This window comes from Dendrobates tinctorius, unplaced genomic scaffold (assembly GCF_039654945.1).
Source record: "Dendrobates tinctorius isolate UK_male_01 unplaced genomic scaffold, ASM3965494v1 ptg000202l, whole genome shotgun sequence".
Lineage (NCBI taxonomy): Eukaryota > Metazoa > Chordata > Amphibia > Anura > Dendrobatidae > Dendrobates > Dendrobates tinctorius.
This window is the reverse complement of record NW_027361869.1, coordinates 1370615-1396048: the sequence shown is the minus strand read 5'-3', so window position 1 is coordinate 1396048 and position 25434 is coordinate 1370615. Positions and strand designations below refer to the sequence as shown.

Genomic DNA, 25434 nt, shown 5'->3' with positions numbered 1-25434 from the left:
TTATTTTACACAGGAATTTTAATTTACTTAGAAAAAAATATATCATGTTTTCACAGTTGGATAGTTCAGCCCTATACCATACATGGGTGCTGAGCAGGAATGCTAGATTGGCATGGAGCAGCCGTGATTGCTGGAAAAGAAGAGAACAGTCCTGGTTCAAACTCTGATTGAGCTTTCACTAATATTCTAGAGCAGAGAGGTAGGCAAATGTGCAATATATTTGGCTCTCTGGCAGTTGTCGCACTACACGGCTCAGAATTCCCTCCTGTGTGTGGCTGGTCAGGCATTTTGGACGTGTAGATGCAAACCAGCTGGAGAGACCCAGTTCACCCAAGCCTGATATGAACACGAAATGCTATAAAAGAAAAAAAAAAAAAAAGAGAAAAGGGGATGGAATGTGAGCGCATATGGCGCAGCGCCTTAAAGGGCTACTAACCCGATATCCACAGCTACTGATATCAGACACACGGATGTAACTGTATCTGGAGATATGGAAGATAAAGTAGTGATCCACATGATTTAGGACGGCTGCAGTCTGCCCCTTTCCATTCTGATATTTCTGATAACAGGGAACGATAGATTACATAAAAATAAACAACAATTGGAAACCAATAGCGTCAAATGTATGGTCACTTTACATTTTTGCAGACCTTCTAGCACCCCTTTAACAAAGCACCATTTATCTCCAATGTAGCCAGACGACCAGATTGGTTCTCTGCTGGTTTGGCCATTAGGTAATATGGAGGAAGGGGACGGGACCTTCAAAAAGAAAAAACAAAATTGCACCACTTCTATACAAGCAAGAAAAGAGATTCATGATGTGTAGACATGACAGACAATAGCAGATTAGGCAATAGACAAAGGGTAGCATGTGGAAGAGGGGAACATTTTTAGGCCTGTTTCACACTTCCGTTTTTGTGTCCGCCAAACGGATCCGTTTCCGTTTTTTTGACGGAAACTGATGCAAACGGATCCGTTTTTTTAAAAACGGATCCGTTTTTTTGACGGATCCGCGGTAACCGTAATGGAAGTCTATGGGACAAAAAAAAACGGATCCTGCAAAAATGGCGGATCCGTTTTTTTACGGAAAACAACGGATTTTGACGGATTTGAAAAAACGGAAGTGTGAAACAGGCCTTAGTATGCTGTCACTCAGGGCATTCTGGGACTAGTAGTTCCCAAACACCCAGATAAGCCTGCAGAGTTCAGGGCATGCTGGGAGGTATAATTTTGCAGCAGTCGGAGTGCTGCAGATGGCTATAAGCTATTAGTGTTTTCAACCTTACTTAGAGGTGTCTGGCAGCTGCTTATTTCTCCCATAGGAGAAGCACAACGGATGGAAACGACAATGGAGGAGTAGAGGAAGATAACTGCAGTCTGACAAATACCCGAGAAGCATCAGGCGGCATACATGGAGAAAATAATGAGAACTTCCCCTTTAAGAAGGTGCAATATATCTATGACGGGAATAGGGCGACAGCAGATATTTTACATAGCATGAATATAAAGCCAAGAACAGCAATATACGACTCTGGGCATGCTGGGAGTTGTAGTTTTGCAGCACCTACAGTGAGGCTGGCTGCCTAAAATAAAAAAGAACTGAAGTCATCACTTTCTCTGCCCAAAGCAACCAGATTCCAGTAATCTCATATCGACACCATCTCCTTTTCTTGCTTCCCCCCATAGACCTTAATATTAGCTGAACCCATAAATTTCGAGAACAATACATTTTATCGACTGTGACTGAACTTATAGGTGTTGCCAGTTTTTTTTTTTGGCTAAAAATCATTTTTTTTGCTATTGGGCTTCATTAAAAAAAATTTTTTTGCACCTTTGGCTTTTTACCGACTCTTTGCTTCTCTGCTTATTCATTGTTGTTATGATCCAGTAGTCGTACGTCAGCTGAGAGCTCAGAAAAAGACATAATAAACGTTATAAACTTTCCTCAGTGAGACTTTTCTAATGAGCTCACTGACAGATTCTCAGTTAACTCATTCTGCAGCCACCACGTCAGTACAACATCAAAGCTATAAAAGGCAAAAAAAAAGTGGAAGATTTATAATGAAAAATTATTTTTATGCTGAAGAAATGTAGAGATTTGATTCCTAGGGACAAACAGGCGATGTTCTTGTGCTTTATAAAGATGGCTGCCTTTGGTACTAGGCACAGTACGATTTCCCCTTAACATTCATTTATCCATCACTGACTGCACTTTCATTCATACCCTGAGCCAAGGAAAGAGTATGGTTAATAAACCCCCAAAAAACGACTGTACACGAGCGCTGGGAACATAAAAATGGAAGACCCTGTGTATTAGTGACTGGCGGGGGGCGGACAGTGGATTTTGTAGCCCGGTGATGCCAGATTTCTCAGCAATACTGGAGTGTTCTCACCTCCAGTAAATTGCTTCATAGACGGGCAACACGGGCACTAAACGATGCAAAGGACGGGAGGATAATTCGACTACAGGAACATGCGACCGAGCGCCTCCATATGGCGACTTCCGCCCTGCAAGGCAACTACTGCACACAACTTATTTTCTGCTTCTAAAGGTTTTATGATTTTAATACTTATAAATTAAGGTTCTATAACTTTCTAAAAAAAATATTTGGCATTTTAATTTTCAGAAATTTTCAAGATCTTTTGCTTGCGGACAGTGAACGAGAAAGATTGCAGTGAACATCCAGAAACTTAGACAAAAAAAATCCTGTCCTGATCACGTACCACCGATGCAAAAATAATCGGTAGGAAGTAATCGGGATGGGATTTTGGACGCTGGATGGTTCTCCTGGCTGAGAGCAAGCAGAAAGTTTGAAAAAGTTGAAGGGAACTTTTCCTCAAGTTGCAGAGCTTGTCATTCTATAACTGTTGGCCAAACGTTTGTTTGTCAGACTGATATTTCTACCTACACCCATAAATAAGTGATGTCTTTAACGTGGAGTGGAGAAAGAAGCTGCTTAGACACATCTGGTCATCTCCTCTTGTCCGATTCTTCCTCCTAACCCAAAATCATCTGTTAGAGAAGAGTCGGTATCTTTCAGATGCTCGGGTCAGTCCCGCAGTAATACAGGGGTTCGACTGACTCATCTAATATGTATGGGGCTATTATATACATATGAAAACCCTTAAACGGGACGCGGCGCCAATATTAAAAGACGGCAGCATCATTTCCATTCACTTCTATGGGATGAAACGCTCACAAGTCAGTGCAGGTGCAAAAGTTGCATTCCGCCGCAATGAGTCACGTGCATTGAGTTACTCGCACTTATGCCCGTGACCATCGCACTGTGACGTGTTTTGTCACCGACTACTCCAGGCCTCGGCTTGTAATGCGATCCCCTTACAGTAAATGAGCTTGCAAGTTTCCTATATCTGACACGAGGGGAAAAGATACCATTAATGCTGCCATGATCCAGGAGCATTCTCAGGCGTCTATAATAACAGAAAGAAAAAAAAAAGGATCAATTACAGGCTCAAATATATCGCTATATGCTACAGCAGCAGATCACAAACGTGTCGTCCCTTAGTTACTCCTCCTGGAAATACATAAGCCCCGATATCAGCAGGGTGTGTGTCCTATCAATAAGTTTGCAGTCCAACCTGGTTGTGGATGTTTATTTCGTTGCTTATAGAGATGAACTTCATCCAAAATACGCTGAGGTAGAATTCAGAATTTTTTTGATTTTGGGGTCCAGCTGCCATTCTGGACTCTGCTGACAGCCATATAAAAAGAAGCAATGATGGAAGGTGTCTGGCGCTCAGTGTAAGCGCAGACCCATTAACGGCGAGTCTCTCACTGCTAAATGTGGGATCTCTGGTTAGTAAAAAAAGGATTTTGAGAAAGGCTCCATGCTTGTCCCTGCCGCCAGGGAGTGTAAAAACATTATATACAGCATGATACAGAAGAGTTGTCAGGCATTAGAATAAAAAGTAAGGTGTCAGTTATCATATACTCAATTATAAATAAAGGAAAGAGGGGGTTCCTTTAGCAGAGCGTGCGCTCTGCCGCTCTCGGGGGGTGCAGGCTTGAGAGGCACGGCCATCATGCGGTGTTTAACCCTTGAAAAACAAAGTTCGGATGGGTTGGGTGGCGACTGAGCAACAGATGACTGACCTCCTCCAGGGTCATCGCTCCTGACACCACATTATGGCCCCCCGTGTCCGTGCTGATGTCGCCTCTCTCGGCTCTCCATCGACATTGTAGGGTTTATTGCCATTAGCAGCCTTACGTTCTCCTGGTCACCGTGGCTAGGAAATCTTACAGTTGCTTCGTGAGCAGTTCTGAGGGGGGCTCTGGGGTGGCCGAATGGACTTTGACCGTTTGAGGCTGTTGCCTTTACTTCCCCCTCCGCTGCCGGCGGCTCCACCGCTGCTGCCAGCTACGGAGTAGGATCGTCCATGCATCATCACAGCGTTCATCCCGTTAGCCATTGAAAAGGATTTCAGGTGGCTCTTGATGGCGACTGGAAGGGGAAGCTTATCGATGAGATGTACAGGGGTGCAGGAGACAATAGCCCGGCAACACAAATCTTGCAAGCTGAATACTAGGGAAAAGATAAAGAAAAAAAAAAACAATTCAGAGAGTTATTACAACTTGGACCAACCTTAAAAGGATCAGGCATGCTCGATTTCAACGTGCCCAACCTTTTTCCCAGGTAACACTTACCTCGGTTTGGCCTCCAGATCTTCTCCATCCCGTGCCTCATCAGCACTATCCGGGACAATTCGGTGAAGGACTCGGTCACGTTGAAATTACAGAGCGGGCTGACCTCAAAAAACGTCATCCCGTTCTTCTCAGCATAGGCCCGGGCCTGCTCCGTGGGTACTTGCCTTTTGAAAGCCAAATGGAGTCTATTCCCCACCAATATACGGGGGACGCCGGGGGCATGCTGGGAGACAGAAGATTACATTTTAAAAATGGATAATTGCAAACATTGACGGGTAAATAAGTATAACCCTGCAGTGGACCCAACCAGATCATCCATTCTACCCCATCTTTCCTACCCCATTATATTTACCATCAGGGGACAGAAGGAAGGTATCCCATACAATCAACATTACCACACTACGGACTCAAGTGTAGGCCAGCTTTAAAAACCCTTAGCACCATATTTCCCAAAAAAAAAAAAAAAAATTATATATATATATATATATATATATATATATATATATATATATATATATATATATATATATATATATATATATATATATATAGAAAAAATATTTTATTTTATATATTTTTTATATTGGTAAAGACCAGTCCACCAAAATATAAAACCATACACCCCAAAAGAGTATCACTAAAAATGTTAAATTAAAAAAAAGCCCTCACACAGATTAATTAAACAAAATCAAAACCATTTTTTTTTCAAAGCTTGAAATTATTTTTAACCACTAAAATAATGAAAAAAAAAAAAGCAACAACATACTTTATACATGGTTAGTTTAGATGAAAGAAAAACAAGAGGATGCTTGAGTCCAGATCTATCTTAAAAATGCAAATTTTTATTTGTCATAACCGGGCACATATAGGAGAAACACGACAATAATTGGTGAAGTAGGCAATAAGTTAATAGCCCGGAGCCTAAAGCCCCTGTCACACACAGCGCTAGCGAGATGGCTGCTGAGTCACAAGTTTTGTGACGCAACAGCGATCTAACCAGCGAGATTGCTGTGTGTGACAGCGATCAGCGACCGCCCCCCTGCCGGGTATCGCTGATCGTGCTTGAAAGCCCTGGACTTTTTTTGGATCATTGGTTTCCCGCTGGCCAGCACGCATCGCTGCGTGTGGCAGGCGGGAGACCAGCGATCAGCGAGCTCCCAGCTCGTATCCAAGGTAAACAGCGGGTTTCTAAGCGCCGCCAAGGTACACAGCGACGCGAGCGCTCGTCGACGCTGGTGCGGATCGCTGGTAAGATCTGCCTGTTTGGCAGCTCACCAGCGATCATGTAGCGACACCAGCGATCCTGACAAGATCATATCGTTGTCGGGATCGCTGGTGCGTCGCTATGTGTGACCGGGCCCGAAGAAGAAACAAGCCAACAGTCAAATAGATATGTTACCACAGAGAACTGCTGCAGGGAAAACATTTAATGGTGCAGATAAGTGTTGTCCCTTAGTAACTCCTCCTGGAAATGTATAAGCCCCGATAACAGCAGGGTGTGTGTCCTATCAATAAGTTTGCAGTCCGACCTGGTTGTGGATGTTTATTTCATTGCTTACAGAGAAGATCTTCATCCAAAATACGCTGAGGATGGGTGTACTGGCTTATCTGATGATTTTCTCATGCTCATTTACCTATCTATTTTGACCTTGGAGGGAATGCTATGCTTTTGCGGTGATTTGCGCTCTTGCAGGGAGATTACATTCTCTGTGCGCTCATGATATACTGTGATTATGTTTAGAGGGCGGGTACTGATATTACCTGGGAGATGGTCTGGGGCCGGCTGCCCCCACGTGACGTCAGCTCACTGCAGCCTCCTCAGTGGTTCTGTCGTTACTTGGTTGACGGTGTGGCGCCGGCCGCCCCCACGTGACGTCACCTAACTGCAGCCTCCTCAGTGGTTCTGTCGTTACTTGATTGACGGTGTGGCGCCGGCCGCCCCCACGTGATGTCAGCTCACTGCAGCCTCCTCAGTGGTTCTGTCGTTACTTGGTTGACGGTGTGGCGCCGGCCTCCCCCACGTGACGTCAGCTCACTGCAGCCTCCTCAGTGGTTCTGTCGTTACTTGGTTGACGGTATGGCGCCGGCCGCCCCCACGTGACGTCAACTAACTGCAGCCTCCTCAGTGATTCTGTCGTTACTTGATTGACGGTGTGGCGCCGGCCGCCCCCACGTGATGTCAGCTCACTGCAGCCTCCTCAGTGGTTCTTGGTTACTTGGTTGACGGTGTGGCCCCGGCTGCCCACACGTGACGTCAACTAACTGCAGCCTCCTCAGTGGTTCTGTCGTTACTTGATTGACGGTGTGGCGCCGGCCGCCCCCACGTGATGTCAGCTCACTGCAGCCTCCTCAGTGGTTCTGTCGTTACTTGGTTGACGGTATGGCGCCGGCTGCCCCCACGTGACGTCAGCTCACTGCAGCCTCCTCAGTGGTTCTGTCGTTACTTGATTGACGGTGTGGCGCCGGCCGCCCCCACGTGATGTCAGCTCACTGCAGCCTCCTCAGTGGTTCTGTCGTTACTTGGTTGACGGTGTGGCGCCGGCTGCCCCCACGTGACGTCAGCTCACTGCAGCCTCCTCAGTGGTTCTGTCGTTACTTGGTTGACGGTATGGCGCTGGCCGCCCCCACGTGACGTCAGCTCACTGCAGCCTCCTCAGTGGTTCTGTCGTTATTTGATTGACGGTGTGGCGCCGGCTGCCCCCACGTGATGTCAGCTCACTGCAGCCTCCTCAGTGGTTCTGTCGTTGCCTGGGTGACGGTCTGGCGCCGGCCGCCCCCACGTGACGTCAGCGCACTTCAGTTTAGTCTCAGATGAGCGCCTTCATTCATCTACAGCGCACATGCGCGATATCCTCTTCTTGATTGGCTCACCGTGATCATGTGGCCGCCACTAGCCAGATATTTAAATTGGGTTAGGTCACAACTATAGCCACGCCCCCCAAGGAAGCGGTATCTTCACCGCGAAATGTGCGTTAAAAAGGGGTACACAAGACAGCGCCCTATCCACACCAGGACATGATGGGTCTGTTTACATGTAAATAGCCCCCCTTTTTGGATTGCTAATGGGCTTTGTGCAATATGTATGTTACATGTGGAGCCAGCGGTGTCTCTGCTTTGATTACTTAGCACCTTATAATTAGCATTTCACAGCATTGGGTCTGTGGTGGCTTATTGTTGCCTCATCTCACAGAATCTAAAGGGGGCTTTACACATAGCGATATTGCTAGCAATATCGCTAAAGCGTCACCGATTTTGTGACGCAGCAGTGATATCGCTAGCGATACTGCTATGTGTGATACCTCCGACCGGCTCCCCCGCTGTCTGTCGCTGATCGCGCAGCTCCATTTCTCGTCGGGCGCTTCCTGCTGGGCTTCCTGCTGGCGCCGACGAGCGACGCGGGCGGGAGGACGTCATCATCGCCGCGTCTGAAAGGTAAGTAACGACCGCTGCTGCGTCGCTGCATCGCTGTGAGATCTGCCTGTTTGGCAGCTCACTAGCGACCATTTAGCGATGCACCAGCGATCCTGACCGGGTCGTATCGTTGTCGGGATCGCTGGTGCATCGCTAAAGGGGCCTTTACTCACACAGACAATTGTGTAATAGATTGTACCTGTTTTTTGTCAGTCGGGGCTGCACTCTCCACCATAGCACCTCTCATTTAGAGCATTTGGATTTAGTGCAATATGTTATGGGATTGATCACCCTCAGCAGACATTCCCTGGTATCTCTTATCTGCACCATTAAATGTTTTCCCTGCAGCAGTCCTCTGTGGTAACATGATATCTATTTGGCTGTTGGCTTGTTTCGTCTTAGGCTCCGGGCTATTAACTTATTGCCTACTTCACCAATTATTGTCGTGTTTCTCCTATATGTGCCTGTTTATTACAAATAAAAATTTGCATTTTTAAGATAGATCTGGACTCAAGCATCCTCTTGTTTTTCTCAGTTCAGTGTGAGTCGTCTCTATCGATTGAGACTTTATGAGGCATAATTCCTGTATTTACAATTATGGATTAATGATGTCTTTTTGGAGTTTCTTTTTCATATATGTTTAGTTTAGATGCAATCCTTCTGGCATGAAGTATCATGTGGCCAGGTAATTTATATGTCATTGGACACCTGACGAAGAACCCATTAGAGAAACACGTACCTCATCAATCTCTTTGATCCAGCGGTCTATTCCATCGAAGGACCACCGATTGGTGATATCATAAACCAGGAGGATGCCCTGTGAGACGAGATCTCAGAATGAATTTCTGTGAGTGATGAGAGAGCTTTCTAAGGAATCTAGTCCTACAATCGTTCCTGCACCTCTTAAATAATGGGGTCCTCTAACTTTATATAAAGATGGATTACTCTGTGTACGGTGCTGGACCTGGCCAGAACTACATGTAAATGGATGGGGCAAATACAACGTAGTAAGTGTCCTATAATCAGCGGCAGGACGTGAAGACTTAATTACCTGAGCTCCTCTGGAGTAAGAACGAAAGATGGTGCAAAACCTCCCCTGTCCAGAAGTGTCCCTGCAAAGAAAACCATAAGAGATAAAGGGGGAAGAGAAGGGTCTCCATCATCCACACATTATAGACAGGCGCACTACTCAATAAGTAGGTGGCTTTATAAACTGTAAGATACAGCCGTACTTGAAAGTATGTGAACCTTTAGGATTATCAGATAATATGAAGGCGATATTAGATTGTGGTGTTTTCAATCAATGGGATAACAATCAGGAGTGAGTGGGCAACCTGTTTTATTTCAAAAACAAGGATTTATCAAAGTCTGAAAATCACAACATGTTTGTAGAAGTATCATGGCATGGACAAAGAAGATTTTTGAGGACCTCAGAAGAAGAGTTCTTGATACTCATTAGAATGGAAAATTTACAAAACTATCTGAAAAGAGAGGTTGGACTCCACTAATCCATAGTCGAAAGATTGTGTAAAAAAAATGGAGGAAATTCAAGCCAATTATTACGCTCCCTAAGAGTAGTCGAACAACAAAGATCACTCCAAAATCAAGGCCTATAATGGTCTATGAAATTACTAAGGGACCCAAGGTAACCTCTAAGCAACTAAAGGCCTATCTTAATTTAGTATTGATGTTGAGGCAGTTGATGTTCGCAGTCTACTAGGTCTGACTATTCGCCTTCAGCAGGCGTTTAAGCCCAAAAACGATGCATGTTCATTCTGTCGGCACCATTATAGTCTATGGCACCATTGGTGCATAAACCCAAGACCCGCTTTGCAGGAGGTTTTACTCGGTCACAAGCCCTGACGGAACGGATGGACGAGTAGCAAGATGTAACGTGAAGGCACCCTTACTGTTTCAGAACTTGTAGCAGAATGTGTGTAGCCTCTAGCTCCTTCCTCCTCTCTTCATAGAAGTTTATGAGCACCAACGGTCACTTCCTATCTCAGTAAAGGGAAAGTCTGTATTCACTGAAAACATATTTTACAGCTTTGATTCTTGAATTGAGATTGAAAGATCAGTCCCAGGAGGAGAAAGCAGCAGATTTCTCTAATAAGATATATTACAAAGTTGCTTACGTTCATGCATACTATTGCTTAATGAAATAAAAATTAAAAACGACAGTTACGCTTTAAAGAAGAATAAAGGTAAAGGAAGGAATGGACTAATATTCCTCCCTCCGATGTGCAGGACTGACCATCAATTACCAGGAAAGTTCACATGCAATCATTGCTGCTCAATGGGTCACTCCGCATACTGAGAGCGAAGGTACACACACCTTTGCAGCTCACAGGACATGTGATATTGGATTATTATGAAGTCTTATATATTGAATCACTTGTTTGATTCGGTTCTTTATCTTCTTTTAGTGTGAAAATCTGATGTAGTATTGGATCAAACTTATGAAGATAAGAAAAATTCTGAAGAGCTCACAAACTTTCCGGCATCGCTGTAGTTGTGGTCAAAATCATTTGACCAAAAGTGAGCCTCCTAAACGTGAACGCTTGGTTTGGATGAGCGTGTAGGTGTTCTTGAGGGAGAGTAACAAGTAAGTTGCCCGACATCTCCGAAGGCAGATTATCTCCCCAGAGAAGAAAAGAATCAGGCATGTTCAATTTCAATATGCCCAACCTTTTCACCAACATACCAACAACTGCCATCGGGGAACAGTCAGGTCACCCCCATACACGAGATGATTGTCATTTTCTCTTACCAAAGCTCAAGCTTGACCCGTCGGCCGTCTAGGAGGATGGTAGTGGTTTTGTAGTCAATACCTGATATGTTAAAAAAAAAAATTCAGTCAGTGCATAGAAGGATTTTTTCCTCTTCAGACATTTCTTCAATTAAAGAAGAGATCAAGAATTAAAGTGACCTCTTACCCCGGGACTGAAAAGTGACTATTCATTACGTGTGTATCATCACCTGCCTCCTCCGCTCAGATTGGGGGTCCATTCTTCTGCCATAACATGGTGGGGTGCAGTGGTAAGCCTAAACTACGTTTCCCCCTGCCTTTCATGTGCTGTGTGATCCGAAAGGCAGGGGTGGCGCAGTTTATACTGGTCACTGTACACTTATGCCACTGCAGTGGCCATCTTGGAAAATGGAGTAATGGCGTTCCGATCAGGTCAGAGGAGGGGGGAAGTGAGGGCACCAGGTAAGGTGTATGGTCCTTCTAATGATCGACGACCCCTTAAATTCTGTGTAATCTTTGAGACCCCCATAACCTTTTGCTCTATCATATAGGAAAAGATGTGACCAGTCCCATGATGTTCCCAGCCTTCATCCACTTGATTGACAGGTATCTCCCCAAGTGTCAGTCAAAGGGATCGGGGAGGGGAGAAGCCATCTGGGGAAGGGGTCTGCACTGGACTAGTCCTTTTTTTTTTTATCAAATCCTGCAGCATGGCAATGGCGCTGTCAGGCTCTGATTCTAATCCAATGGCCGTTCACCTATTAAAGGGTTTGTAAATTTAGGCAAAAATGGAATCAAGATGGGAGGCGTCCGTCATCCATAAGTCGCCTACAGCGCACATTTCGGTCCTATTTTGTGGCTCGGCTGCAGCGTCTCCTCCACACTCAGCATTTCTCTGCTCTGTACTTCTCATGTTAGGTAAATTATTGATCAGCCAGATCTCAAAGATGAAGGCAGAGCGATGATTCCTGCTATTAATAAACGCTGTCTGTCACGCGAGTGCGGTTCTTTTCCTACATTATGGTCACCATCAATTATTTAATGAGAACAAACAGTTCGGAAACAGCGAGCGGCCGGGGGGACGTTACAGAAAGACTGCCCGCTCTGACGTACGTGCTGCAGGGTGATTATCCCGCCTGATGGATTCAGATATCATGAAGCCATTAGTTTAGGTGAAACAGTGAGGAGATACCTTGGCATTCACATAGTCCAGGAGCGGAGGAGGAGAAGAAGCAGCTGCCGCTTATCCCTGCCCCTAATGACGGCTCTTGCTCCAGAATTGAGTAGAAATGGCCAACTGAAAAACAAACCCTACAGCCAGGCTCAGGATCAGGTCACGGTGTGTCATGAGACCCCTGCTGACAAGCGGGGCAGGAAGGGTCTCGTACAATGAGCTACGGTTTTCCAGCTCAGCATTTTGAGAGGCGGTTTTAATAGCGTTCAATTGTGCACCTGCATTGTACGGACATAATAAATGGGAAGGGGCCTGTCCCTTTAACCCTCAATGACCTGTGACGTTTAATTTCAGGGCGGGCTCAAGAGCTGAGCGAATCTCATACACGGCAGGCGTCATCTGTGTTGTACAGCCTGCCTCTGACAGCGTTCGCTCTGATCTCTGCCCTTTAACCATTTAAAAGCCGCCCATGGTGTTCCTTAAAAACCGGTCACAGGTTCTAGCGTAAAGTTTGGCGCTCATATGGCTGCAGGGCCAGAAAAGTTAACACATAGGGGAGAAAAGGAGGGGAAAAAAAACATTTTAGAAGAGAAAAAAAAAAAAAAAAAATGGCTGGGTTAAGTGGTTAAGAGAAGCGAGCACGCTGACCGCTTGTTGGCCTATAAACTGCCGTGAACGTCAGGAGGAGGCCTCCTCTATAGGAGGACGGGAGCTGCTTGTAGTGATGTCCTAAATACCTGTGCACTATGTAGGATCCGGAGCACCACGGCCGCACAAGCTTTACTGCGGGGCGTCATGACACGACACATAGAAACCTGACGACATGAACGACAATCGCTTTAGTAATTGGCTTAAAGGGACCTTCAAGGTGCCGCCCGCATGGGCTAATTGCCTGCAGGTCACCAGTATCGGTATATGTGCAGAAGTGGAAATATAAAATATCAATGTTTACAGAATAAGAAGACCGCAGAAGAGAAAAAAAAAAAAAAGGCATGAGCAAAGGGTAAAAGGCAATATTTCCCATCCTTCTTGACAGCAGAAATCACACACAGGAGATTACTGGCAGGAAATGCAGTACAAAGAACCCACAAGTACGGCCAAAATTAGAGGAGTTTACACAGGAAAAAAAAAAAAAAAAAACTCTCTTTAAACCCAGTTAGGGGGGCGAGGAAGCCCCATAAGCCTTCCAAACAGACCTCTTCTCAGGGGTCTGGGAAAGCCGAGCCTTCCATCAGGGACCACACTGGCTGTCACCCAGCTTTCCTAGGAAGTGATAAGTGGGGTGTGCACGAGCTCAGAGAGTCTGCTCAATGACAGGATTTCTCCATTATTTAGGCTAACGCCTCCCCCATCCGCAACACTCTCCAGAATCCATTAGGGCTAGAACCAGGATTTCCAATCATATAAATGGCTTTTCCTGCAGCGGCCGGTGAGTAATACTATCCTCCAAATACTGGGGAAAGAAGATCTCTCAGCCCCTGGAAAAAAACTAAACTTGGCTGCGGAGAATAAAAGTTTATTAACCATTTGCATCCTGAAGCCGACACCATCTCCTACGTCCGGCACTCACAGATCTGACGATTCTTACTTTTAACATCCTGCGTTGTCATTGTCAAGTACACTCCTTGGGGTGTGATCCGGCCGAGGGAACAAATGGGGTTTTTTTGGGCCTTGTGACTGCATTGGAAAGAAAAAAACAAACTTCTCTGACTCACGTCCCAAGGGGAACCTCATGAGAGTTTAGAAAAATACTAAAAAGGGTGGAGAGGAATTTCATTTTTAGGGATGACCATCGATCATGGGAAAGTTTCTGAGCATCGGGATGTTATTCACGGACACGTGACGGAAAGCACAAGATGTGACGTCAAGAAGCTGCTGGAAAAAGAGCGCCGCGGCTAAAATAAAAAATGAGCGCAACGGCAAAAAAAAAAAAAAAAAAAAGAGCGCAACGATTGAAAAAAAGCACCATGGCTGGAGTGCTGCAGGTCGCCAACCACTGCCTTAAACTCTGTCCTGAACTTTTTTTTTGGGTGGGGGGGGGTGATGCCCGGGCTGTATATTATATACCCCAGGAGCGATCTACAATGACAGACATACGTGCTGATGCAATGATTGCACGTACACAATGCTGCCTGCCAGCGTCATTAACCATCCAGCCATGAGCCCGAGCACGGAGACGTACCCCAGGGTCCTGCACCGTTCGCTCGGCTGTATGCACGCTTCTTATGGATGTGCCACCGATCCCCTTTATGGATAAGAGCAGCAGAGCTGGTGTGGTCGATCCTGGCTTCCATGTACTAAGAGGTTTTTCTCTAATCCTCTGTTAAAAAGGACCCCTCACATACGCAGCCCTCCCCCTCATGATTCAATAATGCATTAGAAAGGGACATTAAAGTCTATTACATATTCATATATTCTATTGTCTCCTGTTATCAGCCACGTCAGGTTGCGAGAACAGTGATGTACAGAGTTCTCTAATGGAACGGCGACAAATCCCGGCACCACTATCACGGCTATCTCACTTATTTTGTATGAAGGAGCGTTCCCAATCATCAGCTGACAAAATGCTTGTTTGGCGACTGGTTTAATGGATGATTCAATAATCGTTGTCGGCAGCACATCTCTCCATGTAAAGATATAACATCTGTGCTGCTGACAATATGAATACTGTATGGGGACAGAACAATGACATCAATGATCATACAGATTGTATTGGCCATTGTGAAAGGGGCCTTTATATGAGCACTGATCGACTTTATCAATCAGCCCTCAATAATGGGAATCTGTCAATGGATTTTTGTTATCTGAGAGCACCATGATGTAGGGACAGAGACCCTGATTCCAGGGATGTGTCACTTGCTGGGCTGCTTGCTTTCACTTTGATTCAGTCACTGTTTTCTCTGCTGCAGATGTAGCAGAGCTCAGAATGCTGAGCTCTGTATAACCCAGCCCACACCACTGACTGGCTGCTTTCTGTGTACACTGTGCACTTTTAGAGAGCTGCTAATCAGTGGTTTGGGTGGAGTTGGACTAGGAGGCATGATACATCTAGTCCTGTAGTGCATCTCCTGCTGATAAAACACTGATTGTATTGAGACAACAACAACAATTAGTAAGTGACATCCCTGGAATCAGGGTCTCTGCCCCTATATTATGCTGGTCTCAGATTATATAGACAAAACCCGCTGACAGTATTCTTTCAGTATGAATAAATCTTAAAGGGGACGAATATTTATGCAAATGCATATATTTTTTGGGCTCCAAAAAAAACATTTTTGCAATTACATTTAATTTAAAATTCGGCACCTTTGGCCTTTACAGGCTCTTTGTTTCCCTGCATATTCAGCTTTGATGGGGTCGGTGGTCATAAAACAGCTGAGCTCAGAAAGAAGAAAAAAAAAAAAAAAACACAGGAAAAAAAGAGTAACAAATCCTCTTGTAAGACTTAAAGAACAAGCTCACTTATGGAACCTCAGTTAACTCATTTAGCAGCCAGCAATAGACAATGCAAAGCAGAAAGCAAACAGTGAAAAAACGAACCCCCCCCCTATAAAAACATGCTTTTAAAGTAGGAAAAATGCCCCAATGTCTCTAAAATGTGGCCAGCAAAACTCTTAAGGGTCCATTTACATGTGTTGAGATGATATAACAAGTCGAGCGGCGCATAGATGACGTCAGATCTACGGCAGGCATCTATGGGGGCCAACATCCCTGGGTGGGGGAAAAGCATTTTTGGGCTTAGAAGCTGTCTATGAATTACAAAGCGCTCAAACACCAGTGACAACTACATGGAAGCCGTGACTCCACGTCTGAGCGCGATCACCAGAGGCCGGGGCGGATAAACTGGTTTGACGGGAGTCAGAAACGGAGGCAGGGTCACAACCCTGAACAGGACAAAGTCCCTGAGAAAACTATTTCTAGGGCTGAATATTTCAATTTTTACATTTTGTAAGTAACAGCAGATTATGACAAGCTGCACAGGAAAAATCTGACAACTAATCTACCGAAAAGTTCTCACCCGACAACCATCCCACTGTGTTTCCACGTACAGAGTGAGGGTAAGCAAGTTCAGTTCATCTGGGGTGAAAACAATGCAATGGCCGTCCCCTGGCCTGGGGGAAAAATCCAGAGACAATAGTACCTTACCTTTTAGGGACTGGCTAACATCACGTAACGACTAGTGATGAGTGAGCGTCCTCGGATAAGGCGTTATCTGAGCATGCTCAGGTGCTGTCCGAGTGTCCCCGGTGTGCTCGAAAAATATGTCCGAGTCCCCGTGGCTGCATGTCTCACAGCTGTCTATCTCTATCTACAGAATGGGACCCCTTACCGTTACTATAGGAGTACGGGGACTCGGAGGCTCCGTCCTGCAAACTCTCCAAGATCTCTCCCTTCCCGACGTCGCTATCTCCCACCAGCAGGAATTTCAGGAGGTAGTCGTAGCTTTTCACAGGGCTGCCTTGGGTGCCCATCCTCCCTCCTTCTCAGGAGGCAAACGGCATGTCAGGCTCCTCTGAATGGGCCGCTGCCAGGTGCTGTCAACCGTGGATGCCCGTCAGTCCGGGGAGAGGCAGATGGGGCTGCTGCTTCACTGCTGCTTCATCCAAATGCTCCTGAGAGACCGGGTGGGGAAGAAATCCTGGGATAAAGAAACAGAAGAAAGAAACTTTCAGCAAAAACAGATAAATTGATCGATAGATGATCACATCCGGCCTGCATTTACCAATGTTATCTGAGCTGCCGGATCACCGTCTGCGTCCCCAGAGCTACCGGATCACCGTCCGCATCCCCAGAGCTACCGGATCACCGTCCGCATCCCCAGAGCTACCGGATAATCGTCTGCATCCCCCGGTTCTGGAGCATAAAAGGCTATTCTTCCCATCGGCTGGCATAATGATGAAGGGAGAGGTACAGTGGCTTCCTCCAATGGGAGGACGAGTGGCGGCGGCAGCCACTCCTTGGCAGGGGAGCGGATTACACAACTATTTGCATGAAGAGCAAAACACAGGCAGATGGCTCCGCATCTTAACCCTCGCATGCCTGCAAGGGGCTGCGCGAAGCAGTAAGACCGCGAGCCTCCACAGCGCTGATAGCGTTAATCCATTGACCGCAAAAAAAAAAAAAAAAATAGAAAAGCTGTAAGAGCTTTCATCATATAAAAAAAAAAACCCTTGAGCAGATTCAATCCCCCGAAGATTCACAGTAAATCGATGGACACTCATTATAATTCACGCCTGTGTTAGTGCAGGCGGAGGGGGCTATTCTCATGGCTCCTGCTGCTGGCGGGATGTGAGGGGGACGTCGTCCTTTTGCCTCCCCCCTGACCCAAGACAAAGCAAACACCGCCACAAAGAATCGGGGGTCCCAAACAAGCCTTATGATCAATAATAATATTACACGTAATATACTGATAGGGAATTTACATTGTGAGCCCCATCGGGGACAGTGATGATAATGTGTGCAAACTGTAAAGCGCTGCGGAATATGTTAGTGCTATATAAAAAGATTATTATTATAATATGGACATTTCCGATAATTAGGTCAGAAATTATGCATTTCACCCTTTACTATCGTATCGTTCCTAAATCTATATTCACACCAATGCCCGTGTCACCATCTATTACAATCGATAGGCTTATCCCGCTCACTTGCACTCTATCCAATGCATTGCTGCAGAGGCCCTTTTTAAGGGTCCCAGGACCCCAATCTCCGCATTACTGGAGGTCCCAGCGGTCACAAAGTTATTCGTTATCATATGTATCGGGGATAACTTGTGATTTTGGATCATTTAGGGACAGGACAAGCTCTGTTCTCCGGATCCGTGGGGAATTACAACGTCAAGATCAAATCAATATGGTGGGAAAATCCTATTAAACCCATCTCCAGTCCGCTGTAAGAAGGCATGTACGTGTGCCCAAGAAAAACACGCAGAACCGGTTCCTGAGGTGCCGCCATATTTATCACTTTCCATGACAAGTGTGACAGCAGATCATCACACCGCATACAGAGTATACGGAGTCCGTGTGTGTTCGCCCAGTTATAAGTTTACCCAATCCATCCATCTACACGTGATCCTGTTATTTCCACAGCAGCAGAATGAATGGGAGGCAGCATATGGCCGGCACTGGATACGGAGCGGGGTCCCTGCGGACCCAGGACTATCTGCCACACAATAGTTTGGGAACAAAGACTCTCAGTCTCCTGTGTTGTCGGATCCGGACGTCGCTAATAAACCAGTGTTGTGTCAACAAGGATGACATTTCCGCATCGTGTTTCTCCACCGTTATTATATACGGCCAATGACAAGATGCAATTATCACAAAAGCCTCAAAGTTTCAAGGGGTATTCCCATCCTAAACCATATTAATGGCAGAGGTCAGACCCGAGACCCCAACTGTGAATAAAGGGGGCCCAGAGCTGCCACATTCCCATTTAAAAGGGGAACCATATCCGGACGACTCTACTACAGAAACAAGCAGTGAATGACTCGGATGGCATGGACACGCCCCCGATGCACTGCCAGGCTAATTTGCATGTGGCTTCAGGGAGCGATTTCTCAGCCCACATCGAACGACTACCAGACTAAGACCTATATGGTGATATACAGTCGTGCCAAAGTCGACCATTGCACAGGAAACTGCAGATGACCCAGTTCATGTGAACGTGGCCACCCATAGTCACGGATCAAACTCGCCAATGGATCCGTGGGGAAACAAAAAAAAAAAAAAAAGGATATCCCACTGATGCTGTCCTAGCATGGTCCATTTTCACAGGTTATATTACAGAAGGAATATCACTACCACACTAACACCCATCTTTGCCAACAGAGCAGACCGCAGGGGTTGTCCTCAGCTAGGGCCAATTTTTTTTTCTTACTTAAATGCATTTTGGGCTAAAAATAATTTTTGCAATTAGACTTCATTAAACATTCTGCACGATTTGTCTTCTACAGCCTGTGTGTTGCACTGTCTATTGCTGGCTGCAAAATGAGTTAACTGACATTCCATCAGTGAGCTCATTCTAGCTTAAAATTCTTCTGTTTTTTTATTTTGTTCTTTTGAGCTTCTGAACACAGAACATATAACAAATGGATTATGCAGAGAAACAAAAAGCCTGTAAAAGCCAAAGAGTGCAAAATGATATTTGTCCCCAAACGAAGTAAAGAAACAAATAACATGTCCTCGAAGGTGGTATACCCGATTCAAGTACAATGTTAGTTTTTTAATTTCACAGCCAGAGTGGTATAACTAATGTCTGTAGTAATATACTGTCCAGCCGCAGTCGTCTTCTGTCCTCAGTGCCGCCCCGGTCATGTTCTGTAGGTTGTGACCTGCCGGATCGCTCCGGTGTTTGCCGGAAGCCACTTCTCAGTGTAATGTGAGGCAGAACGAGGCTCTTACAGAAATACATTGAGCCCTTGTGATCGTTACCTCCGACTTCAGGTCAGTCAGGAGCTGCGGTTACAAAACGGTGGAACTGGACGGGAGCGGCAGCTGGTAGGTATATTACTAGGGAACAGGCATGAGTGATACCGCTCTGAAGGCGAAAAAAAAAACACGCCAGAGTTGTGCTTTAACTTTTTAATCAGAAGCTAGAGAACCCTCCCACCATTCATTTTAGTTTGTTTTTTTTTTTTAAGCAAAACTAATGAACCACTGATGGGAAAATCAGACACAATGACGAAGTGCTGATGAAGAGGAGATCAAGAACTTTGACGGAAAGTGTTTTTTTTTCATGTACGATTAAAAAAAAAAAAAAAAAAAGGATGTCTGAATAGGGGCGTCAGGATATGCCGGTATATACATGTCTAAGGAGCTCAAGATGTATCCCACCAACAGCAAACATCAGGATTATTGGGGAGTGACCGTGCTGGGATAAGGTGTTATCCGAAAATGCTCAGGTGCTATCCGAGTGCTCGAAAAATATGTTCCCGTCCCCGCGGCAGTTCAACAGACGCAACACATGCAGGGATTGCAAAACAAACATGGAATCCCCGCATGTGTTGAGGCTGTCTTACATCCGCGGGGACTCAAACTTTTTTTTCGAGCACGCCAAAGACACTCCAATTGTATGGATAATAATAATAAATTTTATTTCTATAGCGCCGACATATTCCGCAGCACTTTACATTTCAGAGGGGACTTGTACAGACGATAGACATTACAGCATAACAATAATCACATAGATCATAACAAATTCCAAGAGGAATAAGGGCCCTGCTCGCAAGCTTACAGTCTATAAGGAATAAAGGTAGACACGAAAGGTGGGTGGTAACAATTGCCCTGATTGTATGGAAAAGCCATAATGTTAGGTGTGTAACAGTACAGACACAGAGGGCTAATGGATGCATAAAGCATGTGGTAACATGATACGGGGAACCTGGTTATGGTAAAACTTTTGGCTGTGCCACACAGGGACAGATTAGGTTAATGTGTTGAGGCGATAGGCCAGTCTGAATAAATGAGTTTTCAGGGCACGCTTAAAATTGTAGGGATTGGGGACTACTCGTATTGACCTGGGAAGTGCATTCCAAAGAATTGGCGCAGCACGTGTAAAGTCTTGGAGATGGGAGGTTCTGATTATCGAGGATGCTAACCTCAGGTCATCAGCAGAACGGAGGGCGCGGATAGGGTGGTAGACTGAAACAAGGGAGGAGATGTAGGGTGGTGCTGAGCCATGGAGGGCTTTGTGGGTGAGTGCAATAAGTTTATACTGAATTCTGGAGTGGATGGGTAGCCAGTGTAATGACTGGCACAAGGTAGAGGCATCGGTGTAACGATTGGCAAGGAATATGATCCTGGCTGCAGCATTCAAGACAGATTGGAGGGGGGAAAGTTTGGTAAGAGGGAGACCGATTAGGAGAGTTACAATAGTCCAGACGAGAATGAATAAGAGAAACAGTAAGAGTTTTTGCATAGTCAAAGGTAAGAAAAGGTCGAATTCTAGAAATGTTTTTGAGATGCAGATGACAAGAGCGAGCCAGTGATTGGATGTGGGGGGTGAATGAAAGCTCGGAGTCAAGCATGACCCCAAGACAGCGGGCATGTTGCTGGGGAGTAATAGTGGAACCACACATGGAAATGGCAATGTCGGGCATAGGTACATTAGTAGAGGGAGGAAACACAAGGAGTTCAGTCTTTGACAGGTTCAGTTTCAGATATAGTGAGGACATGATGTTAGACACAGCGTTTAGACAATCGCCAGTGTTTTCTAGAAAGGCAGGCGTGATGTCAGGAGAAGAAGCGTATAATTGGATGTCATCAGCATAGAGATGGTACTGGAAACCAAATCTACTGATTGTTTGACCAATAGGGGCAGTGTACAAGGAGAAGAGGAGGGGGCCTAGAACCGATCCTTGAGGAACCCCAACAGTAAGGGGAAGGTGAGAGGAGGAGGAACCAGCAAAAGATACAGTAAGGGAGCGGTCGGAGAGATAGGAGGAGAACCAGGAGAGAACGGCGTCCTTGATGCCGATTGAACGGAGCATAGTGAGGAGGAGCTGATGATCCACAGTGTCGAATGCTGCAGAGAGATCCAAGAGAATTAGCATGGAGTAATGACCATTTGATTAGCTGTTAGTAGATCATTAGAGACTTTAGTGAGGGCAGTTTCAGTAGAGTGTAGAGAGCGGAAACCGGATTGGAGAGGGTCGAGAAGAGAGTTATCAGAGAGATAGCGGATCAGCCGGGAGTGGACCAGGCGATCCAGGAAGATTAGAGACAGGTCTATAGTTAGCGGCACAGTTTTGGTCGAGGGATGGTTTTTGGCTGTGTGCACACGCTGCGGATTATGTGCGGATTCATCCGCGCGGATTTTGTAAAATCCGCAGGTCAAAAGACCTGCGGTTTTACCTGCGGATTGCTCAGCGGTTTTGCCCTGCGGAACCGCAGCAAAATCCGCAGCGTGTGCACACAGCCTTTAAGTAGTGGATGTATGACGGCATGCTTAAATAAGGAGGGAAAGATACCAGAAGAGAGAGAGAGGTTAAATATTTTAGTTAGGTAGTTAGATAAAAAAAATAAATAAAACCAACCCTTTACACATGGTATCTATTTTCCAGGGTATCTCTATATGGGAAAGAGTACTAGACAAAAAATACGGCACGTCCCCTCGCTGGGCCTGGGCTAAAGTCTAGGACGGCTTACTCCTATATAACGATGTGACAGCGGCCGACCAGCGAGTGAGTACGGGGATTCCTGACTGAGGATGTCGGGGGGAACGAGGAATCGGGCATCTTGTCTTTTAACATCCAACAATTCTGCTTTTTTTCCTGGAGATAAGGATCTGCCAGTTGTGCCGGACAGCACCTTCTCTCCCCGCTGTACCCACACACTCAGGAGATCTGCCTTGCGGCAAGTGCTGGAGAACACGCCAGTGTGGGGCCGTTTACCCTGTCTGGCTGGTTTTACGCCACAGCAGCAGCAAGGATGCATTATGTGCACTGTCAGAACGGGTCAGACCGGCACCTGCAGCCGTAAACCGGGCACAGAAGGGAGCACGAGATACTGATTACAGGGAGGAACCCAAGAAGCGTGATGAGCCGAGGAGGAACTACAAGAGCCATAATGCCATTATCAGAACATGCTGGGACTGGCAGTATTAGGCCGTTTTCACACGTCAGTGTCTCCGGTACGTGTGGTGACAGTTTTTTCACGTACCGGAGATAGTGACACATGTAGACCCATTCATATAAATGGGTCTATGTACATGTCAGTGTGTTTTCATGGACCGTGTGCAAAACACGCTGACATGTCCGTTTTTGAGCAACAGCACGGATCACACGGACCCATACAAGTCAATAGGTCTGTGTAAACACGCACCGCACACGGATGGCGTCTGTGTGCGTTTTAAAAGTCATAAGGTCAACATTGAAACAAATTGTTTCAATACACCGACAGAACATGCACAGCACACAGATCACACACGGATGGTGCACACGGATGCCAGATGAATGTGACAAATTGACACACAGACACGGATATCTTGGGAATCATTTTTTCCGGTACCGGAAATATCAGGACGTGTGAAACCGGCCCTAGACACTGTTGTGTAACTACAACCACATGCATAGCTCGTCCACACTGGTCATGCTGGGAGTTGTAGTGTCACAGCGCTGCCTATAGCACTACAACCACCAACATAGCAAGTCCACACTGGGCATGCAGAGAGTTCTAGTGACACAGCGCTGCCTACAGCTCGACAACCACCTGCATAGCTCGTCCACACAGGTCATGCTGGGAGTTATAGTGTCACAACAGTACCTATGGCAGTACAACCAACGGCATAGCTCATCCACACTGGACATGCTGGGAGTTGTAGTGTCACAGCACTGCCTACAGAACTACAACCACATGCATAGCTCGTCCACACTGGTCATGCTGGGAGTTGTAGTGTCACAGCGCTGCCTATAGCACTACAACCACCAACATAGCAAGTCCACACTGGGCATGCAGAGAGTTCTAGTGACACAGCGCTGCCTACAGCTCGACAACCACCTGCATAGCTCGTCCACACAGGTCATGCTGGGAGTTATAGTGTCACAACAGTACCTATGGCAGTACAACCAACGGCATAGCTCATCCACACTGGACATGCTGGGAGTTGTAGTGTCACAGCACTGCCTATAGCACTACAACCACCTGCATAGCTCGTCCCCACTGGACATGCTGGGAGTTAAAAAACAAAAAAAAACAAAAACAAATCTGAACTGAGAAAAGTAAGTTAATGTGTATGCACAATGTAAGTGCATATTAACACATGACCATTAACCAGAGAAAACAAAAAGCAAAAAAAGCAAAAAAGCCATCCAGTCTGGCCTACACTGTTACTAGTGGTTCAGCCGCTCGACCCTTGTTCACATTCACGCCACTTGGCAAGTGAAAAGGTTTTAAATACTAGAGTAGGGACTGTCCCACAAGGGTTGCCGTGACGTGGCGGGATGGCTTGTACATTTTGATCAAAATTATGTTTACTAAATACCCTTATTATTACCTTTATGCATTATTTGCAGTATACATTTTTTATTTTTTAGTTCAGGATATTTGTGTTTTATGCTGGGAGTTGTAGTGTCACAGCAGTGTCTATAGCACTACAGCCACCACCATAGCTCGTCCACACTGGACATGCTGGGAGTTGTAGTGTCACAGCAGTGTCTATAGCACTATAACCACCACCATAGCTCATCCCCACTGGACATGCTGGGAGTTGTAGTGTCACAGCAGTGTCTATAGCACTACAGCCACCACCATAGCTCATCCACACTGGACATGCTGGGAGTTGTAGTGTCACAGCAGTGTCTATAGCACTATAACCACCACCATAGGTCATCCCCACTGGACATGCTGGGAGTTGTAGTGTCACAGCAGTGTCTATAGCACTACAGCCACCACCATAGCTCATCCACACTGGACATGCTGGGAGTTGTAGTGTCACAGCAGTGTCTATAGCACTATAACCACCACCATAGCTCATCCCCACTGGACATGCTGGGAGTTGTAGTGTCACAGCAGTGTCTATAGCACTATAACCACCACCATAGCTCATCCCCACTGGACATGCTGGGAGTTGTAGTGTCACAGCAGTGTCTATAGCACTATAACCACCACCATAGCTCATCCCCACTGGACATGCTGGGAGTTGTAGTGTCACAGCAGTGTCTATAGCACTATAACCACCACCATAGCTCATCCCCACTGGACATGCTGGGAGTTGTAGTGTCACAGCAGTGTCTATAGCACTATAACCACCACCATAGCTCATCCCCACTGGACATGCTGGGAGTTGTAGTGTCACAGCAGTGTCTATAGCACTATAACCACCACCATAGCTCATCCCCACTGGACATGCTGGGAGTTGTAGTGTCACAGCAGTGTCTATAGCACTATAACCACCACCATAGCTCATCCCCACTGGACATGCTGGGAGTTGTAGTGTCACAGCAGTGTCTATAGCACTACAGCCACCACCATAGCTCGTCCACACTGGACATGCTGGGAGTTGTAGTGTCACAGCAGTGTCTATAGCACTATAACCACCACCATAGCTCATCCCCACTGGACATGCTGGGAGTTGTAGTGTCACAGCAGTGTCTATAGCACTATAACCACCTGCAGAAGACACATGGTAACAGCTCACTACTGCAATTGCACAAATGTCGGATGCTGCATCAAGTAACAGGCGGAACTCACCGACTGGGCACCTGGGAAAGAGACCTGACACCTGGGGGCAGAGACTACGCGACTTCCGGGCTGCGGCCTCCTCTGCGCACACAGGTCCTCCCGAGCTGCGGCCGGTCAGTCAGGGGATAGGAGTCCACAGAGTCCGCGGCAGCGCCACAGACAGAAGGGCCCAGCTCCAGCGCTCCAATCCGCCTCCTCCGGCGTCTCTGCACACTGCGCCTGCGCAAATGACGCCACCAGAGAGCTTCCCTCCCCA

The 25434-nt window shown here is 46.3% G+C and overlaps 1 protein-coding gene across 2 annotated transcripts; it reads right to left on the bottom strand.

Annotated features, from left to right (window-relative positions):
• RAB40C (RAB40C, member RAS oncogene family) lies at positions 1-25434 on the bottom strand. Of its 2 annotated transcripts, none has more exons than XM_073553567.1 (7): positions 25188-25434; positions 16331-16639; positions 10848-10908; positions 9129-9189; positions 8817-8894; positions 4667-4889; positions 1-4544 (listed from the first exon to the last, which is right to left on the bottom strand). In XM_073553567.1, exons 2-7 carry the CDS (start codon positions 16470-16472, stop codon positions 4249-4251), a joined length of 861 nt encoding a protein of 286 aa, XP_073409668.1. In that variant the 5' UTR covers positions 16473-16639; positions 25188-25434; the 3' UTR covers positions 1-4248. The 2 variants fall into 2 exon arrangements, with proteins under 2 accessions (XP_073409668.1, XP_073409669.1); XM_073553568.1 differs by lacking the exon at positions 25188-25434 and adding an exon at positions 16724-16875.

Coding starts and splice junctions, on each gene's coding strand:
- RAB40C (XM_073553567.1), bottom strand. CDS start 16,472: ATGGGCACCCAAGGCAGCCCTGTGAAAAGCTACGACTACCTCCTGAAA. Junction 9,190..10,847: donor CGGGTCAAGCTTGAGCTTTG/GTAAGAGAAAAT, acceptor TTTTCTTTGCAG/GGACACTTCTGGACAGGGGA. Junction 4,545..4,666: donor GATCTGGAGGCCAAACCGAG/GTAAGTGTTACC, acceptor TCTTTTCCCTAG/TATTCAGCTTGCAAGATTTG.